The sequence below is a fragment of the Rhinatrema bivittatum genome, chromosome 9 (assembly GCF_901001135.1).
Source record: "Rhinatrema bivittatum chromosome 9, aRhiBiv1.1, whole genome shotgun sequence".
Taxonomy (NCBI): Eukaryota; Metazoa; Chordata; class Amphibia; order Gymnophiona; family Rhinatrematidae; genus Rhinatrema; species Rhinatrema bivittatum.
In genome coordinates, this window is record NC_042623.1 from 149,425,270 (window position 1) to 149,446,810 (window position 21,541).

The following is a 21,541-nucleotide window of genomic DNA, read 5'->3' on the forward strand; positions in this document are numbered from 1 at the left end:
TGCACATGCATGCGTGCAATGTTAAGTGGGCATGTGTGCATTAATCCCACTTCTGCCACTTAATTGGGGGGATTTTAAAAGGGACATGCGCCGATGCCATTTTCCCAGTTCATTCCCAGTTCACCCAGGTAAGGGATAGGACTTCCAAGCCCCCCTAATTTAATACCCACCCTTCCCCCCCTGTTAACCCCAACCCTTAAAACCCCTCTGACTAGTCTAGATTTTTTTTTTAGTTTTATTACTTACATGCCACCCACAACAATAGGAAGGTTACGCGGCAGGGGACCCCGGCGTGCACCTGTAAGCATCAATATTTACAAGCTCATCTCTTGGCCTTCCCCTGACATGCCCGTGCCCCACTAGACTACTCCCACATCCCACCCCTTTTCAGAAAATGTCATTTGTGCACAAGGTGGAAAATACGCGCGTTCGCAGGTGCCACTTAAAATCCGCTCAGCGCATGCTGGCCCGACATTCACACCTCCATTAATTGATGCGCATGTCTGGCTTTTAAAATTCGCCTTTTAGTATTTGCTGCATTTTTCCATGTTTTATTTATCACTATCTATGTAAAGTGTTGAATTATATTTACTATTCAAGTATATTTGTATTATTGCCTTAGAGTACATGCATTTTATTTGTTCCTTGCCTTGAGTGAGGTGGTAAACTGAATAAAGTGTGTGATTTTCCTAAATGTCATAGAAACTCTGACCACCGAGACAAGGAGGATCTCATTATTGGAAACAACATGGAAAGGCATTCCAGGATTATGTCCATTGCTCTAGAAAATTTAAATTGGATACCATGAAGTGATGTAGATGTGATATGAAATGCCTTCATTCTGCAATGCAGAAACAGTCCTCTGCAATAGATTTGAATTTCTAACTGTGTGCCTAGAAATAACTATGTGGCCTTAATCTGTACATTGATTCCAGTCTCACTGTGTGCACAGGTTGTTATGTACATTGGCCAAACTTCCAAAGACATCCTGAAGTGGCCTCGGCCCGTTTCCCCGCCTGTTGTGAAGCTGGAAACAAGAGTGGACACAGAGTATGGAATGCCGTCTACCCATGCTATGGCTGCCACTGCCATCTCATTCACATTTCTACTTTCAACTATGCACAGGTATAAGGTAGGAAGACAACCCAACAGCATGTTCTAACCTTTTGAACATAAAACAAACAACTAAACAACTCCAGGTTGCAGTTTATGAATAAATGAAACAAACAAAACTGGGTAATTCTGTCAGGCCATGAAAACAGGCCTCTAAGTATATTACAACACCAACCTTTGCCTATCAGGAGGTATTTAAATAGTCCATTAAACTATGTCCTGGAGAGTTGCACTTGTATGATGATTATGGAAAATAATGCCTCATTTCATTTTCTTTATCTGTGATCATATCCTCCTCCTTTGCAGGTATTTAAACATAGTAGATGATATCATCTAAAGGCTAGCATCATAATTAAATTGTTTCTTTGAGTAACCGGTAGGTACCTTGAAACCAAGTTTATTATTAAACATTAAAGCATGACTGAGGGGGTACTCTGACCAATAGAACATGCCTCAGGTGTGCTATGAAACATGAAAATAAAGGCCAAGCAACTCGCTCACCTGAGAAGTGACTTAAACAGGAAAAACATGATCTAAAGTGCTATCTTTACAATAAGGCTTATTTTTCTTTTATTTTACAGTAATGCCAATTTATTGTATTTGGAGTATTGCAATCTGGATATGGCACTAGTGGTGACATGGCCAGCCAATTGGATGGCTGCCTTGGGAATGTGTGTAAATATATATTATTTTTTTAATAAAATAGTCCCAGCAGACTCTCTAATTTGACTGGTTATCTAAATGTGGACCTAGATGATCTAGTAAGATCCAAATGTAGGATGTAAGAGGAGGACAGTCCCCCCTTGGTCTTTTGGCTGAGATTGAAACTCTATATTATGCACCCTGCCATTTGGTCCCCTGGGATACGATTACCTTACAACCATTGCCAAAGGAGGATTACGTCTTCTGCTTAAGACAAAAGATGTCTAGAACAATTAACACCCAGGAATGAAAAGTTCAATGCAAGGGATGTCTTAAAAATGGCTAATATCACAAAGTTATTGAGAAGTTCATTAACTGCTATTAATCAAGTTGACTTAGGGAATAGCCACTGCTATTACTGGCATCAGTAGCATGGGATCTTCTTAGTGCTTGGGTACTTACCAGGTACTTGCAGCCTGGATTGGCCACTGTTGCAAACAGGATGCTGGGCTTGATGGACCCTTGGTCTGACCCAATATGGCAATTTCTTATATTCTTACTGTCCTTCATGCTAAAGCAAATTCACAGTGAAGTAGTCTGATACGCACAATGTTAAATCTGAACAGTTGCAAATTAACAGGCCAATACAGTAAAGTGCGGCCGCGGTTACCCTGCTTCTAACCTGCTTTCTACTCACAATTTGGCCGCGTTAGACCAACCCGCGATTCACTATCCCTTTTAACCCATCCTTACAGCCTCTTTAAATCAACTGGTAACCCTTTCCGGCCGCGGCATGTATATGAGATGTAAACAATCGGATTAGCTATTCCCTCCCATACAGTAACGCGCGCCCCGATTATCACTTTTTAAACCTGCAGTTTTGCTGCGCGTTTAACCTGCTAACTTACCGCCTACCCTTACCCCTGCGTTAGAGGCAGGGGTAAGGGTAGGCGGCAAACTTTCCCCCAGCCCCCGCTCACCTGCCCTGGCCGCGTCCATGGGTGCCGGTCTCCGGGGCAGCCCCAGTCCTCTCTACCGTCTCTACCCTCCTCCTGAAGCAACTTTAACCAAAAGAAAACCTAAAATCCCCTCCTCCCGAAGCAAGGCGCAGGCGAAAAGTGACTCGACATGTAAAGTGAAACCAAAGTTAACTTACTTTTCTTGCAGCCCTCTCTGCCCTCCTCCGGAGACGCGCACCGCGGCTCCCCTGCCTCCTGGGCGCAGCCGGTGGCGAAAGCGGCCCCGCCAGCGAAGATGGATGCCCATAGGGCACGGGCCCCCAAGCCAACGAAAGCGTGTGCACGTACGCCGTGACGTCACAGCGTACGTGCACACGCTTTCGCTGGCTTGGGGGCCCGTGCACTAGGGGCATCCGCTTTCACCGCCGGGCATCCATCTTCGCCGGCGGGGGCCACTTTCGCCGCTGGGCATCCACTTCCTGGTACCTGTCATTTCAAATGTCATTTGAAATGACAGGTACCAGCGCACCCAGGATACTGTATAGGCGCTGTATACCGCCTATACAGTAAAATGGATTGCGCTTCATGGACGCGCGTTGGACGCGGCTTGCATTTGAATGCAATTTAAATACAGTATCGAGCGGTAGGTGATGCAGACTGTGCGTGCAGCAAACGCGGGTGCGTCCGGCACTAACCCACCTCTGTCTACCGCTCCTTACTGTATCGGCCTGATTGTCAGATGTCTTGGTGACACCTTCCTGTCTCCATCTGTTCCTTCTTTGCCATAAAACAGTTTACTATGTTAATGCACAATTGCTTGATGCCTTGATAAACTGTAACTGCTTGTAGCCTATATTTTTATGCTAATCTCACCTAAGTATGTGCTTCTAGGCTACAATACACCATCTTGTACCTAACAGCTAAATGCTAAACCTCCATTGTAATGATGCATCTGGAATGCAATAACCATTTTTGTGACTGCTTAGAATTATTGACACAGAGTTTGTCTGTCTTTGTTACTACAAAGAAAACATGCAGTGATCTCACAAATAAAACAGGTGATGGATGCAGGTTGCCCCAGCTGAATGGAAGATGTGTACAATGAAGTTGAAGTCATAATCACTAGTTGGCATTTTTAGCATGCTGAAATAATACTGCATTAATATTGCATATACCTGCATTGATCTGATAACAACTGAAAATGCCCTGTTTTTACCATTATTTTAGTTTGTACATTCTGTGCACATAACTCTATGCCAAAACATAAGCTTTTTTCTGCACCTAGGGCAAATACTCAGAATAGTTCAGTACAATTCTCCTTTTTTCATCTCCAGCAAAGCATCCCCTTCTCTCTTTCTTTCTTCATCTCCTGCTCAGCAGCATCCCTCCATCTTCTGTCTGTCGGGGCAGAGCTGCTGGTCATGGGTAACTCTGGAGCAGGCTCAAGGCTCTCCCCGGGTACTGCTGGCTTAAACAGGGTTGGCCCGCTTCCCCCTCATCTTCTGCCTGAATTGGCCACCTCCCCCTCAAGTTGAGCACTTAGGTTCTGGTGGCAAGCAGGACTTAACAGAAGGGAGCGCTTGAACAGGGAGCGGGACAAGCTCAGAAGCAAGACTGGCTGCAGACAGAACAGGGAACAAAAGGGTGCCCCCAAACAAGCAGGACAGTGCAACAACTGGTACGCACAGTTTCATAACAAGCAGGTTAATTTTTTTTAACTCCTGATTCAGTAAGCCAATGCTTTGCTAATGCATCCAGAGTTTAAATAAAGTTGCACGGACTGAAAAATGTGCTCTTAGCACAGGCTGAATGCACATTTTTGGGGCAGGAGCACTAAGAAGTAGTCTGTCGCTGGGGACTGCGGAAGCATCGGGACAGGAGCTTTCAGTAAACATGCCGCTATCTTCTTACCTTTTTGTTTCGGTGGCTGTGCCTTTAAGAGCAGAGGGGGGACAAGCAGGAGGAGCTTGGTGTAAACCCTGGCCAGAATGGATCTTTTACATGGCACTCTGGGGCACACTGAGAGAAAATAAAGACTGACTCTTTTTTTTCATCACCACTCCAATGTCTCTATGAAACTCCTTTCCTCCCACCAGATTGCTTTACCTTCTGATGTCCAAGCTCCTAAGTGTGGGGACGAAAAATAGTTCTTATACTCTGCTTCCTTGCATTTCAAGCCCTTCATCCCATCTACAGTACACAACTCTAAGCTTTACACTATCTCTGCATCCAAATAACACGCAGCAGAAGAATGGTGTTCAGCTCCCGCTTTCCTAATGCACCCCCAGGCACCTCTTCTGGGAGCACCATGCAATATTTAAATTAGGGCTCGTGCTGTCAAGGAGGGGCTAGGGGTGATTGTGCGCTCCTAGCTCATCCTTGACAGTGCGTGCCCAAGAGAGGTCTGCTGTCGGTGGCTGTCCGCCGGTTAAGAAAACGGACGCTGAGTTTATCTGTTTTCCTAACTGGAGGACATCCATGGGTTAGGAAAACAGACGTTGATAAATTCAGCGTCCATTTTCCGAATCTGACTGCTGGCACAGTGTCTGACCTGCCCCAAGCTCCCTCCCCCTGAGGGAGCTTAGGACATAAGAACAAAAGAAATTGCCATGCTGGGTCAGACCAAGAGTCCATCAAGCCCAGCATCCTGTTTCCAACAGAGGCCAAACTAGGCTGCATGCACCTGGCAATTACCCAAACACTAAAGTTCCCATACTACTGAAGCCAGTAATAGCAGAGGCCATTCCCTTAGTCAACTTGATTAATAGCAGTTAATGGACTTCTCCAAGAATTTATCCAAACCTTTTTTAAACCCAGCTACATTAACTGCACTAACCACATCCTCTGGCAACAAATTCCAGAGCTTAATTGTGCATTGAATGAAAAGACTTTTCTCTGATTAGTCTTAAATGTGCTACTTGCTAACTTCATGGAGTGCCCCCTAGTCCTTCTATTATCTGAAAGTGTAAATAACCAATTCACATCTACTCATTCAAGACATCTCATTATTTTAAAGACCTCTAACATATCCCCCCTCAGCCGTCTCTTCTCCAAACTGAAAAGCCCTAACCTCTTCAGCCTTTCCTCATTGGGGAGCTGTTCCATCCCCTTTATCATTTTGGTCGCCCTTCTCTGTACCTTCTCCATTGTAACTATATCTTTTTTAAGATGTGGTGACCAGAATTGTACACAGTATTCAAGATGCGGTCTCACCATGGAGCGATACAGAGGCATTATGACATTTTCCGTTTTATTAACCATTCCCTTCCTAATAATTCCTAGCATTCTGTTTGCTTTTTTGTCTGCTGCAGCACACTGAGCCGATGATTTCAAAGTATTATCCACTATGATGCTTAGATCTTTTTCCTGGGTGGTAGCTCCTAATATGGAACCTAATATTGTGTAACTACAGCAAGGGTTATTTTTCCCTACATGCAACACCTTGCACTTGTCCACATTAATTTCATCTGCCATTTGGATGTCCAATCTTCCAGTCTCACAAGGTCCTCTTGCAATGTATCACAATCTGCTTGTGATTTAACTACTCTGAATAATTTTGTTTCATCTGCAAATTTGATAACCTCACTCATCGTATTCCTTTCCAGATCATTTATAAATGAAAAGCACCAGTCCAAGTACAGATCCCTGAGGCACTGTCTGTTTCCTGTCTTTTAAGCAGTTTGTAATCCACGAAAGGACATCACTTCCTATCCCATGACTTTTAGTTTTCTTAGAAGCCTCTCATGAGGGAATTTGTCAAATGCCTTCTGAAAATCCAAATACATTACATCTACTGGTTCCCCTTTTCCACATTTATTAACCCCTGCTTCATTTTTTTGAAGATTTGTGAGGCAAGACTTCCCTTGGATAAATCCATGTTGACTGTGTTCCATTAAAGCGTGTCTTTCTAGATACTCTGTGGGCCATCCATTGCTCCTACCATGTGATAGGGGCCAGCCAATGGCACCGATAGCCCCTGTCACATGGTAAGGGCAAAGGGCCATCGGCGCCATTTTGTTTACTGGCAGCCGATGGCCAGAGAGCGGGAGATCGCTCCCGGGACCCCTGCTGGACCACCAGGTACTTTAGGAAAGTTTGGGGGGGGGGGGTTGGGAGGGTGGGGGATTCTAAATAATTAGATTTAAAGGGTCGGGGTGGGTTTGGGATTTTATTTTGTATGCCCTTTCTTTCTCTCTCCCCCCCCCCCCCCAAATGATAAGAAAACCGCACGAAAATTTTGTGGGGTTTCCCTATTGCTTTCGGGGTCCCTCCGATACTTGACGGATTAGAAAATATCGTACAATATTTTCATCAGTCAGAAAAACGATGCACATCCTTATTATATTCCACCTTTCAAAAGGAAGGATTCATTAGATCAAAAAGGGGTCCAAGTTCTAATCCCAGCTGTGCCTCCTCAATTGAACTTAACAGAAATTCTTGAAACATCGCAGAAGGACTCTGTTAATTCTACTACATTGATAGTCTCGTTCCTTCTTGAAGCTGACAAGGAGTGGACATTGAGAATGTTCTTTCGCCACCATTTAGAAACTTTTATCAGTATTTTTCCAGATCTATCTAGGGTAACGCAGAAATGAAGGAAGCAATTCTTGTTATTAAGGCCTAAGTTTAATGAGATTGGGGCTATATTTCTGCTTAAATTTCCAGGTTAATGTATTATTAAATACCAAGGTCTTTCCTATTTCTTATTTCAGCCAAATCAGCTCTCTATTTTCCTCTCAGATAAAGTTATACCAGTATTCAGCTCTTCTCCAATCCCAATTGAGTGAGTGGTATTGCCGGTATTAAGGTCCGCACAGCAGGTTTTTTACCTTTTTGTTTTCTCAGATATAAGTTTACCTGAGATAGTGGTATTGGATCCTCTTATTGAGGACTTGGAGTTAGGAACATAGATATTATGAAAAATCTCCTTTTTCTTTGTATAATGATTTTTCTTTTTTTTTCTGTTATCTCTGATTCAGTCAAGATGTTTTTTGTTTCTGCCTTGAAATATTGTAAAATTTATAAACAATAAGAGTCCAAAGCAATCCTTAAAAGCTGGATAGTCATATCAACAGAAGGCTGACTCCTATGTAGGGACTCTTGCATACTCCTGTCCCATAAATTAGGCAAAATGAAAGCAGGAGACAGAGAGCAACCTGCTTCCTTGAAAAAGTAACTAAAAATCCATGAGGATAATAGGTGCCTTGGGATGATAAACAGCTAGAACACACCCTCTATTTGCCTTGGGATGATAAACAGCTAGGACACACCCTCTATTTCTTCCCACATGAGGGAGCAAAACCCAAACCTTTTTTACTTATTTCCTCATTGAACCTCCCCAGTTAATGGGTATGCTCCTTTAGCAAGGGAAAACCAAAGGCATGGTCCCAATTCTGGCCTGTTTTTTTTTTTGTTTATTTGTTTTGGCTGGGAAAGAGGGAGAGGAGGAGGAGGAGGGGAGAACTGCCCCGCCCCCCATCACCACCACCCACACACACACCCCTCCCACCAGCTGTTCCAGGTTCAACTGTGACAGAACAGGTCCCTGACAGGAGAAGGGCTTTTAAAACAAACAAAAAAAACCCACAGCAGTACCAAGGATAGAAGGTAGAGAGCTGGTGCTGGGAAGGCTGCTGTATGACTAAGGCAGATGGGAGAAACCCCCCTTTTCCCCTCCCATAAAAAAATCCAGCTGCAGGCTTATCTCCAAGTAACTGATGCTGCTCTCCGGCCACTTCTGACACAGGTGCTGGCAAGTTTACGCCACCTCTGACCAGGACTATAATTTCTAGCACTAAGAAAATGCAAGTTAAGCCAGAACGCCTCTCTGCATCGGGGAGTACCGCTTAAGGCCCTCATTAGCATGGAATTTCCATGCGAGGTCAGTAAGCAGACAGTACATTTCTGAATCAACATTTTATAAGCATAAAACTCCTTCCTGCATCAGCAGTAAGGTTTGCATTCAAGTGCGGGGAAAACTGTGTGATCAGCTGAATGCACATGATTGTTTTGGCCTGCAAGACACAGGATAAGGAAGTGCACCAAGTGACAAGGCATAGGGAAACAACAACCAGAAACAGAATAGCCTGATAATAGGACCCAAACAAGCAAGGCATAAATGATTATGGACACAGACAAACGGAAGGCAACAATACTAGGATCAACAAGGTTCAAATACACAAAAAACAAACTTAGACCCAAACAAGGCAAGGCTAAGACTAAGGCAAACAGAATAGCTAGGCTAAGACTTAAAGCTAAGGCAAACAGAGTAATAGGGCCACAAGACTAGGAGAGACTCCAAGCTGTAGCAAAGAACTCACTGTAAGGACAGTTTTTATATTCTGTAGCAGTGCAGGGAACATGGCCGCCGGCAGGTCCTCCAAGTAGGAGGTAGTCTGGCCCATTGAGGGCCCCTGCTGGTGGGAGGTGAGCACTGCAAACAGTACCCTCACACTGTCTTTCCTAACCCTGCCCAACATCTATCTGCCCCACTCCAGAAGCATCCATTCCCCTTTCTCTCTGTATCCACTCACTACCCAAGAACCTCTCTCTCACTTCCCAGCAGCATTAATCCCTCTCTTCACTTTGCCCACTATCCTCCTATTGCTTTCTTCCCCAACCCTCAGTAGCACCTCTCTATATCTGTTTATCTCACTCTCACATGCCTCTTATCCTTTCTTCCACCCTTGCCCCTTTTCTGGATCCTCTCCTCCATCTCTTTTGGCTGATGCAGGACCCCCAGAGCCCACAATGTCAAAGATGTTCAGGTGGCAGTGACAGGAGCTGTAATGATAGAAGAGAAAATCAGCATGGGGCGAGTGAACTGGGACAGGATCACGGCCCTGCAGCAACCCATGCTGTCTCGTTATTATTGATGACTGTTTTAAGTATTTGTTTTTATTATGTTTTATGTGTTTGTTTTTAAGTTTTTCATTTTATTATGGTTGTATCTCTGTGAGCCGCCTAGGACTTTGGATAGTGCAGCATGCAAATGTTTTTAAATAAATAAACCCCATTTCCTCTCCCTCCTGCCCAAACTTTGTTACCAAGAAAACCTGGGCGAGAGGCAGGACAGCTACAAGGACAATGAGTGTGCACCAGCTCACATATTGTGCCAGTTTTCTCATCTGCTACTCCTGCTGCTGCTGCTACAACCACTGGAAAACTGCAGTGATGCCCTTTTTAAACATGACTCCCGGGCAGGGGCCCTATTTGCCCCACCTCATCCGTGGCACTGGGTTTAAGGAGATTACATGCACACTTGGCTATCCTTGGGGGTTGAGGGGGGGGGGAGGGTGTCAATTTTGGCAACTGCCCCAGAGACAGATGATTGGGCCCCCCCCCCTTCCCCACATACCTGCTCTTCAATTTCAGTGGAAAACCATCCCCTCTTCAATGTTGGGGGTAAGGTTAAGGGACTCACTGAATCCTCCCAGGCTCTACATTCCCCTATGGTCAGCCCCGCATGCACACACAGGCCTAGTGCATTCTTAAGAGGCTCTCTTCCCTTACCAGGGTAGAGGATTCTTAAAAACAAAAGCAGAGAACCCATTCACAAAAGACACACTGAACACCCATTCTTCTTCAAATATCAAGAACAAGACACCTCTGGTGTAAGTGCTGTGCACAAGGACTGCCCCAGTGTGTTCTCAGTCTATACGTGTCGTATCATACACAAGTCATCCTGCGCATCCAGCTCTAGCCTATGGCAAGATGAAGGCGTCTCCCTCGTCATCTCACCCGGTCTCCCTCTTAGGAGCTTTCAGATATCGGGGTGTGCATGCGTATGCTCTTATGTTCAGCTGCGGCACAGCGCCTCTCCCTGTCCTTTGACGCACGTCTGAGGATGTAGAGTTCTGACTTCCAGTAGGAAAGGATCTGTTCTCCCTGACAGCTTGCACAATGATTCAGCATTTCCTCACTCCAATTCCTGAGGCTGAGCTGCACAAGAAACAGAAGGATTCATCTTAAAGGAGCAGTGCACTGTGTTCTTGGTTATAATCACAGGTTCCAGTTTTCCTGTGGCAGCTCAGGAGTAGATTTGGTAGCAATCGTTAGGTTGGTGGCATGTGTGCTTAAATTTGCATGTTAAGTAATTTTTTTTTATTTTATTTTTTTGCTTTATAAAAATATACTTTTTTTTTTCAACCTTATGTGTCTGGTGACTTATTACATAAGAACATAAGAAAATGCCATACTGGGTCAGATCAAGGGTCCATCAAGCCCAGCATCCTGTTTCCAACAGTGGCCAATCCAGGCCATAAGAACCTGGCAAGTACCCAAAAACTAAGTCTATTCCATGTAACCATTGCTAATGGCAGTGGCTATTTTGTTCTTTTTTTCGTTTTTTTGTGGGTAGGGTTAAAAGGTATCTTTGTGATTGGTGAAGGGAGGAAGGGGATCAGGCTAGGGATAGACTCTTGTGGATGATGGAGAAGAATGGAGGAAGGATCGAAGATTAGGGGGGGATGCCAGAGATTGGGACGGGGGATCCAAGACCAAAAAAGAGAGAATTTCATCTCCCACTTTCTCTCTCCACTTGGCACAATCCAGTCACAAGCACACTGTCCCTGGTACTGAAACCCTTTCTCTGTTTTACACACACAGCACTAAACCCATCTCTGTCTCTCACACAGAAGCCCACTCATGCATGCACCAGCTACCCTATACCCTTTCTAACTCTCATTGTCCCCATTCTGATTGGCTAACAGGAGGAGAAGGAGCGTGGCAGTGCCTTCCTTTGCCACACAGGACCTGACTCGCAGTTTAAACCACACAGGAAACTGTAGTGCCATACAGTCTAAACTCCAACAGGCAGATACAGTAAAGCACGCTCAGGTGAGCGCACTGTTTAACCCGCAGTTGGACACGTATTTGGGGCGCATGTCCGCAACCCATTATACCATAAGGGGTTTAGCGTGTCCAAAACGTGTCCATCCTCCCCCAAAACTAATAGCGCTCATCACATGCAAATGCATGTTGATGAGGCTATTAGCTATTCTCCCCAGATCAAAAAAAAATGCACCCGACCCACACATTTTTACGCTCAGAAATTAACGCCTGCCCAGAGCAGGCGTTAATTTCTGAGCAGCCCAAAAAAGCGTACGGAAAAGCAGAAAGACTGCTTTTCTGTACATCCTACGACTTAATATTGTAGCGATATTAAGTCAGAGGAACCAAAAGGTAAAAAAAAAAAAATAGTTTGCCGGCGGTCAGGTTAGGAAAAGGGATGCTCAATTAACAAGCGTCCATTTTCCTAACAGGTGGTTGTGCACAGGTTAGGAAAACGGACGCTCGTGAAATTGAGCATCCGTTTTCCAAACCCGCTAACAGCCACCTCTCCTGGGCTTCTGCTGCCAAGGAGGCACTAGGATGTGCAATTGTCCCTAGCGCCTCCATTTTATCGTGACCCCTCATTTAAATATTGTATCGCTTGCCCAGGAGAGGTGGCTGGGCGCATGTTAGGAAAGCAGGCACTCAACAGTGTGTCAGCCTGAAAGTTTGGTCCTGGGTAATAGAGGAGGATGGCCCATCCCAAGATGCTGCCACTCTCCTCCCACCAGCTATCTGTACACGGTGTGGTGGCTACTCATATACCCCTGATCCTCAAGCTGCTGCCCCAATACCCAGGGGTTGCTACGATTTTGCAGCAAAGACCAAAATCGTAGCAACCATGGAATCACTGGAGACCAGCGGCCCTGTTTATGACAAGTATCACTTTTTTTTTGTAAATGTGACTCAGAAGTGATGCAGACTGTGATACAGAAGTGACAATTCAGTGTTCTTGTTACCAGTGAAGCAAGACAGAAGCTAGTAAGCACAGAATCATGTTCTTTCTAGATCCATTCTTTATTTCTACTTGTGGGGTGAAGAGTATCTTGCATCTCCTATTAGAAAGAAAAGGCAGCATGCAAAACATTCATCTTGGCAATAAAAGAAAAAATATATTTATTATTTATATGGAGACCCTTTGGAATCTCCACTAAATGGCCGGAGTAACAGACCCTGGGGTAGAGGGTGCAGGAGTGGAGCAAACTGCATCCCTGTGTGGTGGCTGCAGTAGGGCTGGCGTTAATTTTTGAGGGTAAAAATGTGCGGGCGGATACACGTTTATTTTTTTACATAAGGGGGTACTAGCTAATAGCCTCATCAACATGGCATTTACATGTGATGAGCACAATTAGCTACGCATTGGTTTGGACTTGTTTATTTATGAACTTTTAATATACCGATATTCGTGAGTCACATCATACCGGTTCACAATAAACTCATGGAGAAAAGGAAATAGAAATTACAAAAAACCGGGAGAGGGGAAGGGGAGCAGAGGAGGAAAAGGAAGCGAGGTGGGGTGGGGAGAAAGCTAGAGCCTGAGGGGCGTGAAAGGCAAGAGTAGGAGAGAAGGAGATAAAAGTAGATAGGAACTGAAATAACGGTCTTAACAATATTCTTACTGGAATAACATCATTAACAAAATCTTTGCATTTCAATTGTTTGCATAATTAACATTTACTTGGAGGGTGGTGTGGTAGGACGTGAGGTGGCGGTGTGGAGGGGGCAGGGGGGATTAGGTTTGGTTAGAGTCGGGGTAGGCCTGCAGAAAGAGCCATGTTTTGATGCCTTTTTTGAAGTTGAGTAGGGAGGGTTCGAGGCGGAGAGAGGTGGGGAGTGAGTTCCATAGGGTGGGTCCTGCTATGGTAAATGCTCTATCTCTGGTGGAGGCGAGATGTGCAGTTTTGAGTGGTGGGGTGTGAAGGGTACCAGCTAAGGTGGCTCTTGAAGGACGATTGGATGCACGGAAACGTGGCATTTCCTTGAGCCAGGCGGGGTTGTTGCTATAGAGTACATTGTGAAGAATGGTGAGGGTTTTGTATTTTATGCGGAAGGGGATGGGGAGCCAATGCAAATCCTTTAGGACTGGGGTGATATGTTCTCTTTTTCGGGTGTCGGTGATTATTCTTGCCATGGAGTTTTGCAGGATTTGTAAGGGTTTGATGGTAGAGTAAGGGAGGCCTATGAGAAGGGAGTTGCAGTAGTCCAATTTTGATAGAATGGTGGACTGCAAAACTAGACGGAAATCTGGCGTGGAGGAGGGGTTTTATTTTTTTGAGAATGTGTAGTTTAAAGAATCCCCCTTTTAGAAGTGATTTGATATAGGGTTTAAAGTTGAGGTGTTGGTCTAATACTACACCTAGATCTCTTATGGATGGTACAAGGGGGAGGCAGTGTGGGAGGGGAGGGGGAGGGGGATGTTGGATGAGGTCTGAGAAGTGAGTTCAGGATTGTCAGATATGAGGAGAATTTCTGTTTTGGTTGTATTGAGTGCAAGCTGGAGGTTGGTTAAAAGAACGTTGATGGAGGCTAAGCAGGAGTCCCAGAATTGCAGAGTGTCTTTGATGGTTTTTTGAATGGGGATGAGGATCTGCACATCATCTGCATACAGGAAGAAATTGAGCCCGAGGTCAGTGAGTAGGTGGCAGAGAGGGAGGAGATAGATATTGAAAAGGGTGGAGGATAGGGAGGAACCTTGTGGGACACCTTGCAAGAGGGGGATGGGTGGGGATTGAGAATGGTTAATTTTAACTAGGTATTCTCTGTGGGTGAGGAATGATGTGAACCAAGAGAGTACTGTGCCTGATATGCCTATCTCTGACAACCGGGATAGGAGGATTTGGTGGTTGACAGTATCGAAGGCCGCAGAGATATCTAGGAGGGCGAGTAGATAGGAGTTTCCTTGGTCCAGACCTATGTGAACTGTATTAGTGATAGCTAGGAGGAGGTTTTCAGTGTTACGACCTTTCCGGAAGCCAAATTGGGAGGGATGCAGGATGTTATGGTCTTCCAGATAATCGGAGAGTTGGGTATTGACTACTTTTTTGAGGATTTTGGATACAAAAGGCAGGTTGGATATGGGCCGATAGTTGGAGGGGTCATTAGCATCTAAGGTGGGTTTTTTTAGGAGGGGCTTGACGATAGCAAGTTTAAGAGGGTCTGGGACTTTGCCCGAAGTAAGTGAGCAGTTGATAAGGTCTACGAGGAGTTTGGCTATGGAGGTGGGGATGGAGAGGAGGGTTTTAGAGGGGATGATGTCAGCAGTGTGGGAGGCGGGTTTCATCTTTTTTAGTATATTTTCTATTTCCAGTGTGGAGGTGTTGTCAAAGGTGTGAAAGGTGATTCCCTTGGTTTTGGAAGGAAAGGGAGGGGTGGCGGAGGGTTTGGAGGTGAATCGAAGGAGAATATTATGAATTTTGTTTTGGAAATATTTAGCCAATTCAGCACATTTTTCATTAGAGTTTTCTTCTTGGGAGTTGGGGATTGTGGGGGGGCTTAGTGAGCTCTGCAACATAAGAGAAGAGGACATTGGAGTTGAATTGATAGTTGTGGATTTTAGTTGCGTAGAAATCCTTTTTTGCTTGTATGGTGGCCTGTCAGTAAATATGTAGCGTGTGTTTGTATGTTGACTTGAGTGTGGGTGAGGGTTTTTTGCGCCAGGAGCGCTCTTTTGCTCTGAGGTCTTGTTTGATCAGTCTGAGTTCGTTAGTGTACCATGGTTTTTTGTCGGTGGTTGAAAGAGGTATTTTTTTGTGTATCAAGGGGCAGAATTCGTCAGCTATCCTGGTGTTGATGTTGTTCCAGGATTGCAGAGCTGTGTCTGGGCTGGTGAGGTCCAGATTTTTGTCTGTTTTGTCAAAGGCAAGGGTGAGGTCCTCTGAAGAGCAGAATTTACGGAAAGTGATGGTCTTTCTGGAGGTGTTGGACTTATCCTATGAGAGGTGGTTTCTGGGGAGGGTGGTGTTGATAGTAAGATGGGCGTTGATAATGAAGTGATCGGACCATGGTATGGGGGTGGCAGATGGGGTGTTGGGCGAGGTGATGTGGGTGTTGGTGAAGAGGAGGTCGAGGGTATGACCAGCATTGTGTGTGGGTGAGTTGATGAGTTGTCGGAAGCCTAGGGCCTGGAGACTGATCAGTAGGGTTTCGCAAGATGGTGTAATTGGGGTGACTTGTGTTTTGGATGCGCTAATCCCCTTATTGCATAAGGGGTTATGGATGCGTGACCAAACAGTATCCAACCACGGGTTAACCTGTGCACTAGCCTGAGCGCATGGTATTGCATCGGCCTGATTGGGTATATGTGGTTCTGTTCCATTGCTTTAGAAATAAAACATATTTCCTGTACATTAAACCTGAAGATACCTTACAGATAGAGGTTGATATTCATTGCCACTTAGCTGGTTAAGTTCAGACTTAGCCGGCTAAGTGGTGCCATTTCCAGGGCTGGATTTAAAATTTTGTCACCCATAGGCAGAGTGCCACGGTGGTGCCCCTTTGAAGCTGTGTTGGCATGACCCTAAATAAAGTAGAAGCGGGCTCCTCTTTGGTTTGCATATTTGGTGCCTTCCAAATTTGAAGCCCTGGGCAGTTGCTTATGCCTATATCGGAGCCTGGCCTTTTCACTGTTCGGGCACGGCCAGCAACTGTCACTTAGCCGGCTAAATGGGGGTGGGGCAGGGCATTCCGGGGCAATATTCAGCAATATCCAGCTTTGTTTGCTGGATAGGAGTAGGACAGCTATTTGACTGCTCTACAGTTAGCTGGATAAACTTACCTGGCTAACTCTAAGATAGCCAGGTATATTCAGCAGTGCAACCGCTAACTTGTTCAGCTGGATAGAAGCTGAATATTGGCCTCATAAGAACATGTCATACTGGGTCAGACCAAGGGTCCATCAAGCCCAGCATCCTGTTTCCAACAGTGGCCAATCCAGGCCATAAGAACCTGGCAAGTACCCAAAAACTGTCTATTCCATGTTACCGTTGCTAGTAATAGCAGTGGCTATTTTCTAAGTCAACTTAATTAATAGCAGGTAATGGACTTCTCCTCCAAGAACTTATCCAATCCTTTTTTAAGCACAGCTATACTAACTGCACTAACCACATCCTCTGGCAACAAATTCCAGAGTTTAATTGTGCGTTGAATGAAAAAGAACTTTCTCTGATTAATTTTAAATGTGCCCCATGCTAAGTTCATGGAGTGCCCCCTAGTCTTTCTATTATCCGAAAGAGTAAATAACTGATTCACATCTACCCTTTCTAGACCTCTCATGATTTTAAGCACCTCTATCATATCCCCCCTCAGCTGTTTCTTCTCCAAGCTGAAAAGTCCTAACCTCCATAAAGATTTTTTCCCTAAATGCAATACATTTTATTATGGTAAATTTAATATATTGGGAAGAAACAACTTCAGAAAGTGTTGGCTCTTAGTAATACATTTTATTGGTACATGGTTAAGCCACACAAAATTTGAACTATCTAACCAAATGAGATCTGTATTTTAACAAATGGCCCTAGTGTTTGACATCATGAGTTGACCGACTGATGTCACTGGTGAAAATGAATCATTCCTCTTCAGTCATGCTATGTAATAACTGCTTACTAGATTAAAACATTTAACATCCATGTCTTGCCAGGTTTCTACAAGCACATGCAGTACTTGTTACATTCATTTGTAACATGATGGTAAAAGTTTAACAGTGAGGTGTTTTAATTTGTCAGTGTGTGCATACAACATATACGCTTCAGAATTTTAAGCTCTTGAAAAGCCCCCAGTTGTCATTAAGTAATTTTCAGCTGGCTGCTACATATGATATTGTTTTGACTCCTCTGGCCTGTTATGCTGGTCAACTGATTTGTTCAACATTAAAATTAGACAGTGTGAGGTTTGATGCAATTGAAACTGCAGATTTAAACACAGGAACTTTTAATTCCATATGCTTATATATGTAATGATATCATGTACATGCATGCATGTCTATAGACACATATTGACTAGACTTGAGATTTATAATACAAACATTTTGCCTCTGAAAAATTGGTACTAACTACCAGTAGTATGCCTGAAATTAAAAATGGGAGTATTGACCATTGGAAGTCACTATTTCACCCCAAAAGGCAATATTTCCCCCATATGATAATAGTTCTAGTTCTTATCTGCTATAAGTCCTAATGAAGCTGGACACAAGAGGAGCCTGTAACTATGATAGCAGCTAATAGTGCAATATTAGTGTAACTGTGGGTGCAGTATGGCTATCTAAGGTTATGTAATTTGAACTCAGGCATGAGAAGTAAAGTTGAAGACTTAGTACAGATTACTTTCATGTTAATTACATATACAGTGATGGAATGGTTTTCTTATGACCTTTTTCTCTCCACAGTATCCACTCGAAATGGGATTAATAGTGGCGTTCATTCTCTCGGCCCTGGTGTCTCTCAGCAGACTTTACGCAGGAATGCACACAGTGCTGGTAAGTTTTGTGTCGTTTTTTTCAGTGGTATTCTGGTGACAGGAACTCCTTTCGTTTCAGTATCTATCCCAGCACTTCATTTGGCAGGCGTAGGTGTTGTACAGCAGAATTGATTCTACTTCCCCTATACAAAATTTGATTCGTCCCCAAGCAAGAGATTTTCTTCAGGTTGTTGGAACTGAAAAGTTAAACCATTTAAATATGAACATTGATTGCCACCTTGCACTCATTACTCTGACTTGAAGAAAGTATTTGCTGTCTAAATAACCTAGCGGTACTCTGTGCTCTTCTGTTCTTCCTACACATCTAATGAGGAAGACATTATGGGTTCAATTTTCTAAGAGTTACATGGGGGCTGTGTGCATGAAATCAGGATATACAGGGGTATATGTAGCCCTTGGGTGAGGGAAAACCACTTTTCAGGTCAGAAAATGTTACCTCTATGCAGGTAAAAAAGGTGGGGGTTCAGAAGACCACCCAGGAGTAAATATTTTGTATGCGCACCATGCACCCCCACGTTTTTACACCCTGCTGGTCTCATCACAGAAATGAAATCGCCCCTGTCTTGTCGCTGCAGTTTTTGGGGGGGAGAGCAGGGTAAAGTGGTTGGAAGGTCTAGTTGAAGCAGGGGGGGGGGGGGTAGGTCTGGATAAATGGGTAGAGTTGTTGGTAAACTGATGGTGAAAAGCGCACGCACAAGTTAGTATTTTCATAAGTAGATTCCGTACACATTATAAAATAGACTGAGGGTTATTACACACACAGGATACAATTATTTCCTCCATATATATGTACTTCTATAAAATATATGCACAAACTATTTAAAATAAAAAATATGCACATGACATGGGTATTGTTGGGCGGAGATGCACAATATTTTATGAATTGTGCAACTGTCTCCACACAGTTTATAAAATACAGCCTTAACTTTAGATGCACCGATTTACGCGCACATCTGCTGAACTGCGTATACTGCTGAAAATTGACCTCATAGGAAGAGTAATTTTCATTATACAATTTGCAAAGTACTTCGTTTTTTGTTCTTTTTTTTTGTTTGTTTTTTGTTTGTTTTTTTAAATTATCCAACCTGGTAATGCTGTTGATTCTGTCAATATCCATAATATCACAATGATGAAATATATTAATTCCTCTTTACTTCTTAGTTTGTTGTAGAAATACAATTTGCTCAGGGAATACACAGGACTCCCAAACACAACCTTTATTTAATTTAAAAAAAAAATCTAGATTTTGCATTAAACTGCAATATCAAGGAAAAGTTGTTAGAGGCTGATATTCAGCTCCCCGTAGCCAGATAAATTGCAAGTATCCAGCTAAAATGGCACCGAATATGGGAATACTCAACAGCACAGCCGTGCTGCTGAATATCCCATGTCAGTTAACCAAATAAGTCTTATCCAGCCAACTTACGTAGCTGGATATCTCTGAATATTGGGCCCTTAGTGCTTTTTGCACTGGTTTTAGATAACAGAGAAAAAGGCTTTGCCAAATTCTAGGGCACTCTTGGGGAAAAATTGGTGCTTATTTTGTTTTAATTATTTAGCATGTACTTTTTTATTGGTAGCTTAAGGCAAGTTACATTCAGATAGAGTAGCCATTTCCCTATCCCCAAAGGACTTATAATTTAAGGGACTGATGCAATAAGGCGTGCTTGGCACAGCACGCAGTTTTTGTGTGCAGACCTTACTCCCGACGCAGCAAGGAGTTTTGCAGACAATAAAAGCACAAGCAATGTGCGTTTTATGTTAGCACCCTCACATGGAAATTCCATGTGAATGATGGCAATAGTTATTAACCCCAATGCAAAGAGGCACACTGGCTTAGCTCATGTTTTCTTAGCACTGGAAACTTAGCTCCTGGTCCCAGATGGAGTAAAGTTTCCAGGGCTAATGTTCTGGGACCGGACCTGGACTTAGTATTTTATGCTCAAAAAGCATGCTTTGCCCACAGCTTGTTTCTACACACAAAATATGCACAAATTATTTTCCCCCAAAAAATTCCTTCTCCGTGGAAAAAATGATTTGCACACACAAAACCATGTTTTCTGTGCGTAAAATATGAGTTATGTGCACAAATCACATTTTACTGGGCGCTAAACTCTTGTTTTAATAGACTTTGAAGGGTGAAGTGTCTTGCCCAGGGTCACAGGGTGCAGCAGTGGCTTCTCTGGTTGTCAGCCTGTTGCTCCAACCACGAGGCTACTCTTCCACCTCATCAAAAAAGAACTAAAAACTTGGTTGTTTAGACAATCATTCACAGACTATTTCGAATAACATTAATCCTCATCTTGAACCCTAATACTTCTGTATTAAATTTCTTCGAACTTAAGATGTACATTGTATACTGCTAACTTGTTTTACTCTACCTCTGTTGAGGTGTTATTTTCATATTTTTCTGTTCTTACGTTATGAGTTAAAAAAAACAGAAAACTGTGTTTCTTGTATGAATTGTTACAATGTAAACTGGAGTAAAGGCAATCTGCTATACTTCGGTATATAAAAGAATTTAAATTAAAAAAAAAAAAATCCATGGCTTCGTGCCACCCACGGTTTTTTCCCTCTCGAAAGTCCGAGGCCGTCCTTGATCGGCAAGTTTCACTTTGCTTTGGGGAATTACTTCTTTACTTGCAAAATCCCCAAAGCTAGCACAATCCAAGATTTATTCCACCAGTGGCAGAACTCGGTGAAACTGTCCCCTGCATGGGTTTTAAGTAAATGTGCTAGGATAGATTCTCTGGAATCCAGATGCGGTGGCTGCAAGATAACATCGGAGGGGAGTCTCGATGCTGCTGCTTCAGCTGATGAAAATGCTTACCCTTGAGCACTTGTAAGGATTGAGGGGGGAGGAGACGCATTAAGAGCAGAGGTTCCGGACCCCCCAGCTGTGAGGTTCAGAGAGACCGCAGAGGCAGGCTGTAACCTGAGATCTGCACTAAAGCTTCTGATGGTCTGCTAATGGCTCACAAGTCACCACTTGTGTAGCAGCGGTTTAAAATTAAAGCAGCATTAATGCAGCGTGCGGCAATTTAAAAAGGCACCGGGTTCAGCATTCTTGATTTATGCCACTTATTAGGAATATCCTAGTGGTTAGATCAGCAGATTACAAACCGGGGAAAGCAGGGTTCAAATCCCTCTGCCACTCCTTGTAACCCTGGGCAAGTCACTTTATCCTGTGTTGTCTCAGATATGAACTGTCGGGGAAATACCCACAGTGCCAAAAATCAGAATATAAATGAAATAATAAAGCCTAATTCCGTTCCTCATTATGTATCTCTTTGTAAACAGCATCAGGTTTAGGTGCTCACCCTTCCCCTCCCCCCCCCCCTTACTTCTTGTAATACCCCTCTAAACACCCGTCCTCGTCCCATCCTTAGACCTATATAATTCTTATAGAATCTGCCGCCCTTAACTGAAATCTTATCTTACCAAGTTAACTTCAGCTTATTTTAATTTGTTTTACCCACTCATTGATAATTAATCTTTCTATGTACCTTTTGAACGCATTCAAA

General features: G+C 43.7%; 1 protein-coding gene across 4 annotated transcripts in view; it reads left to right on the top strand.

Moving 5' to 3' along the window:
• SGPP2 (sphingosine-1-phosphate phosphatase 2) overlaps positions 1-21,541 on the top strand; it is a 186,546-nt gene that overhangs the window by 134,243 nt on the left and 30,762 nt on the right. For all 4 annotated transcript variants that reach the window (XM_029616591.1, XM_029616593.1, XM_029616592.1 and 1 more), the window contains 2 exons: positions 953-1,132; positions 17,926-18,015. In XM_029616591.1, coding sequence (XP_029472451.1) covers positions 953-1,132; positions 17,926-18,015 — 270 coding nt within the window. The remainder of the gene's footprint in view (positions 1-952; positions 1,133-17,925; positions 18,016-21,541) is intronic.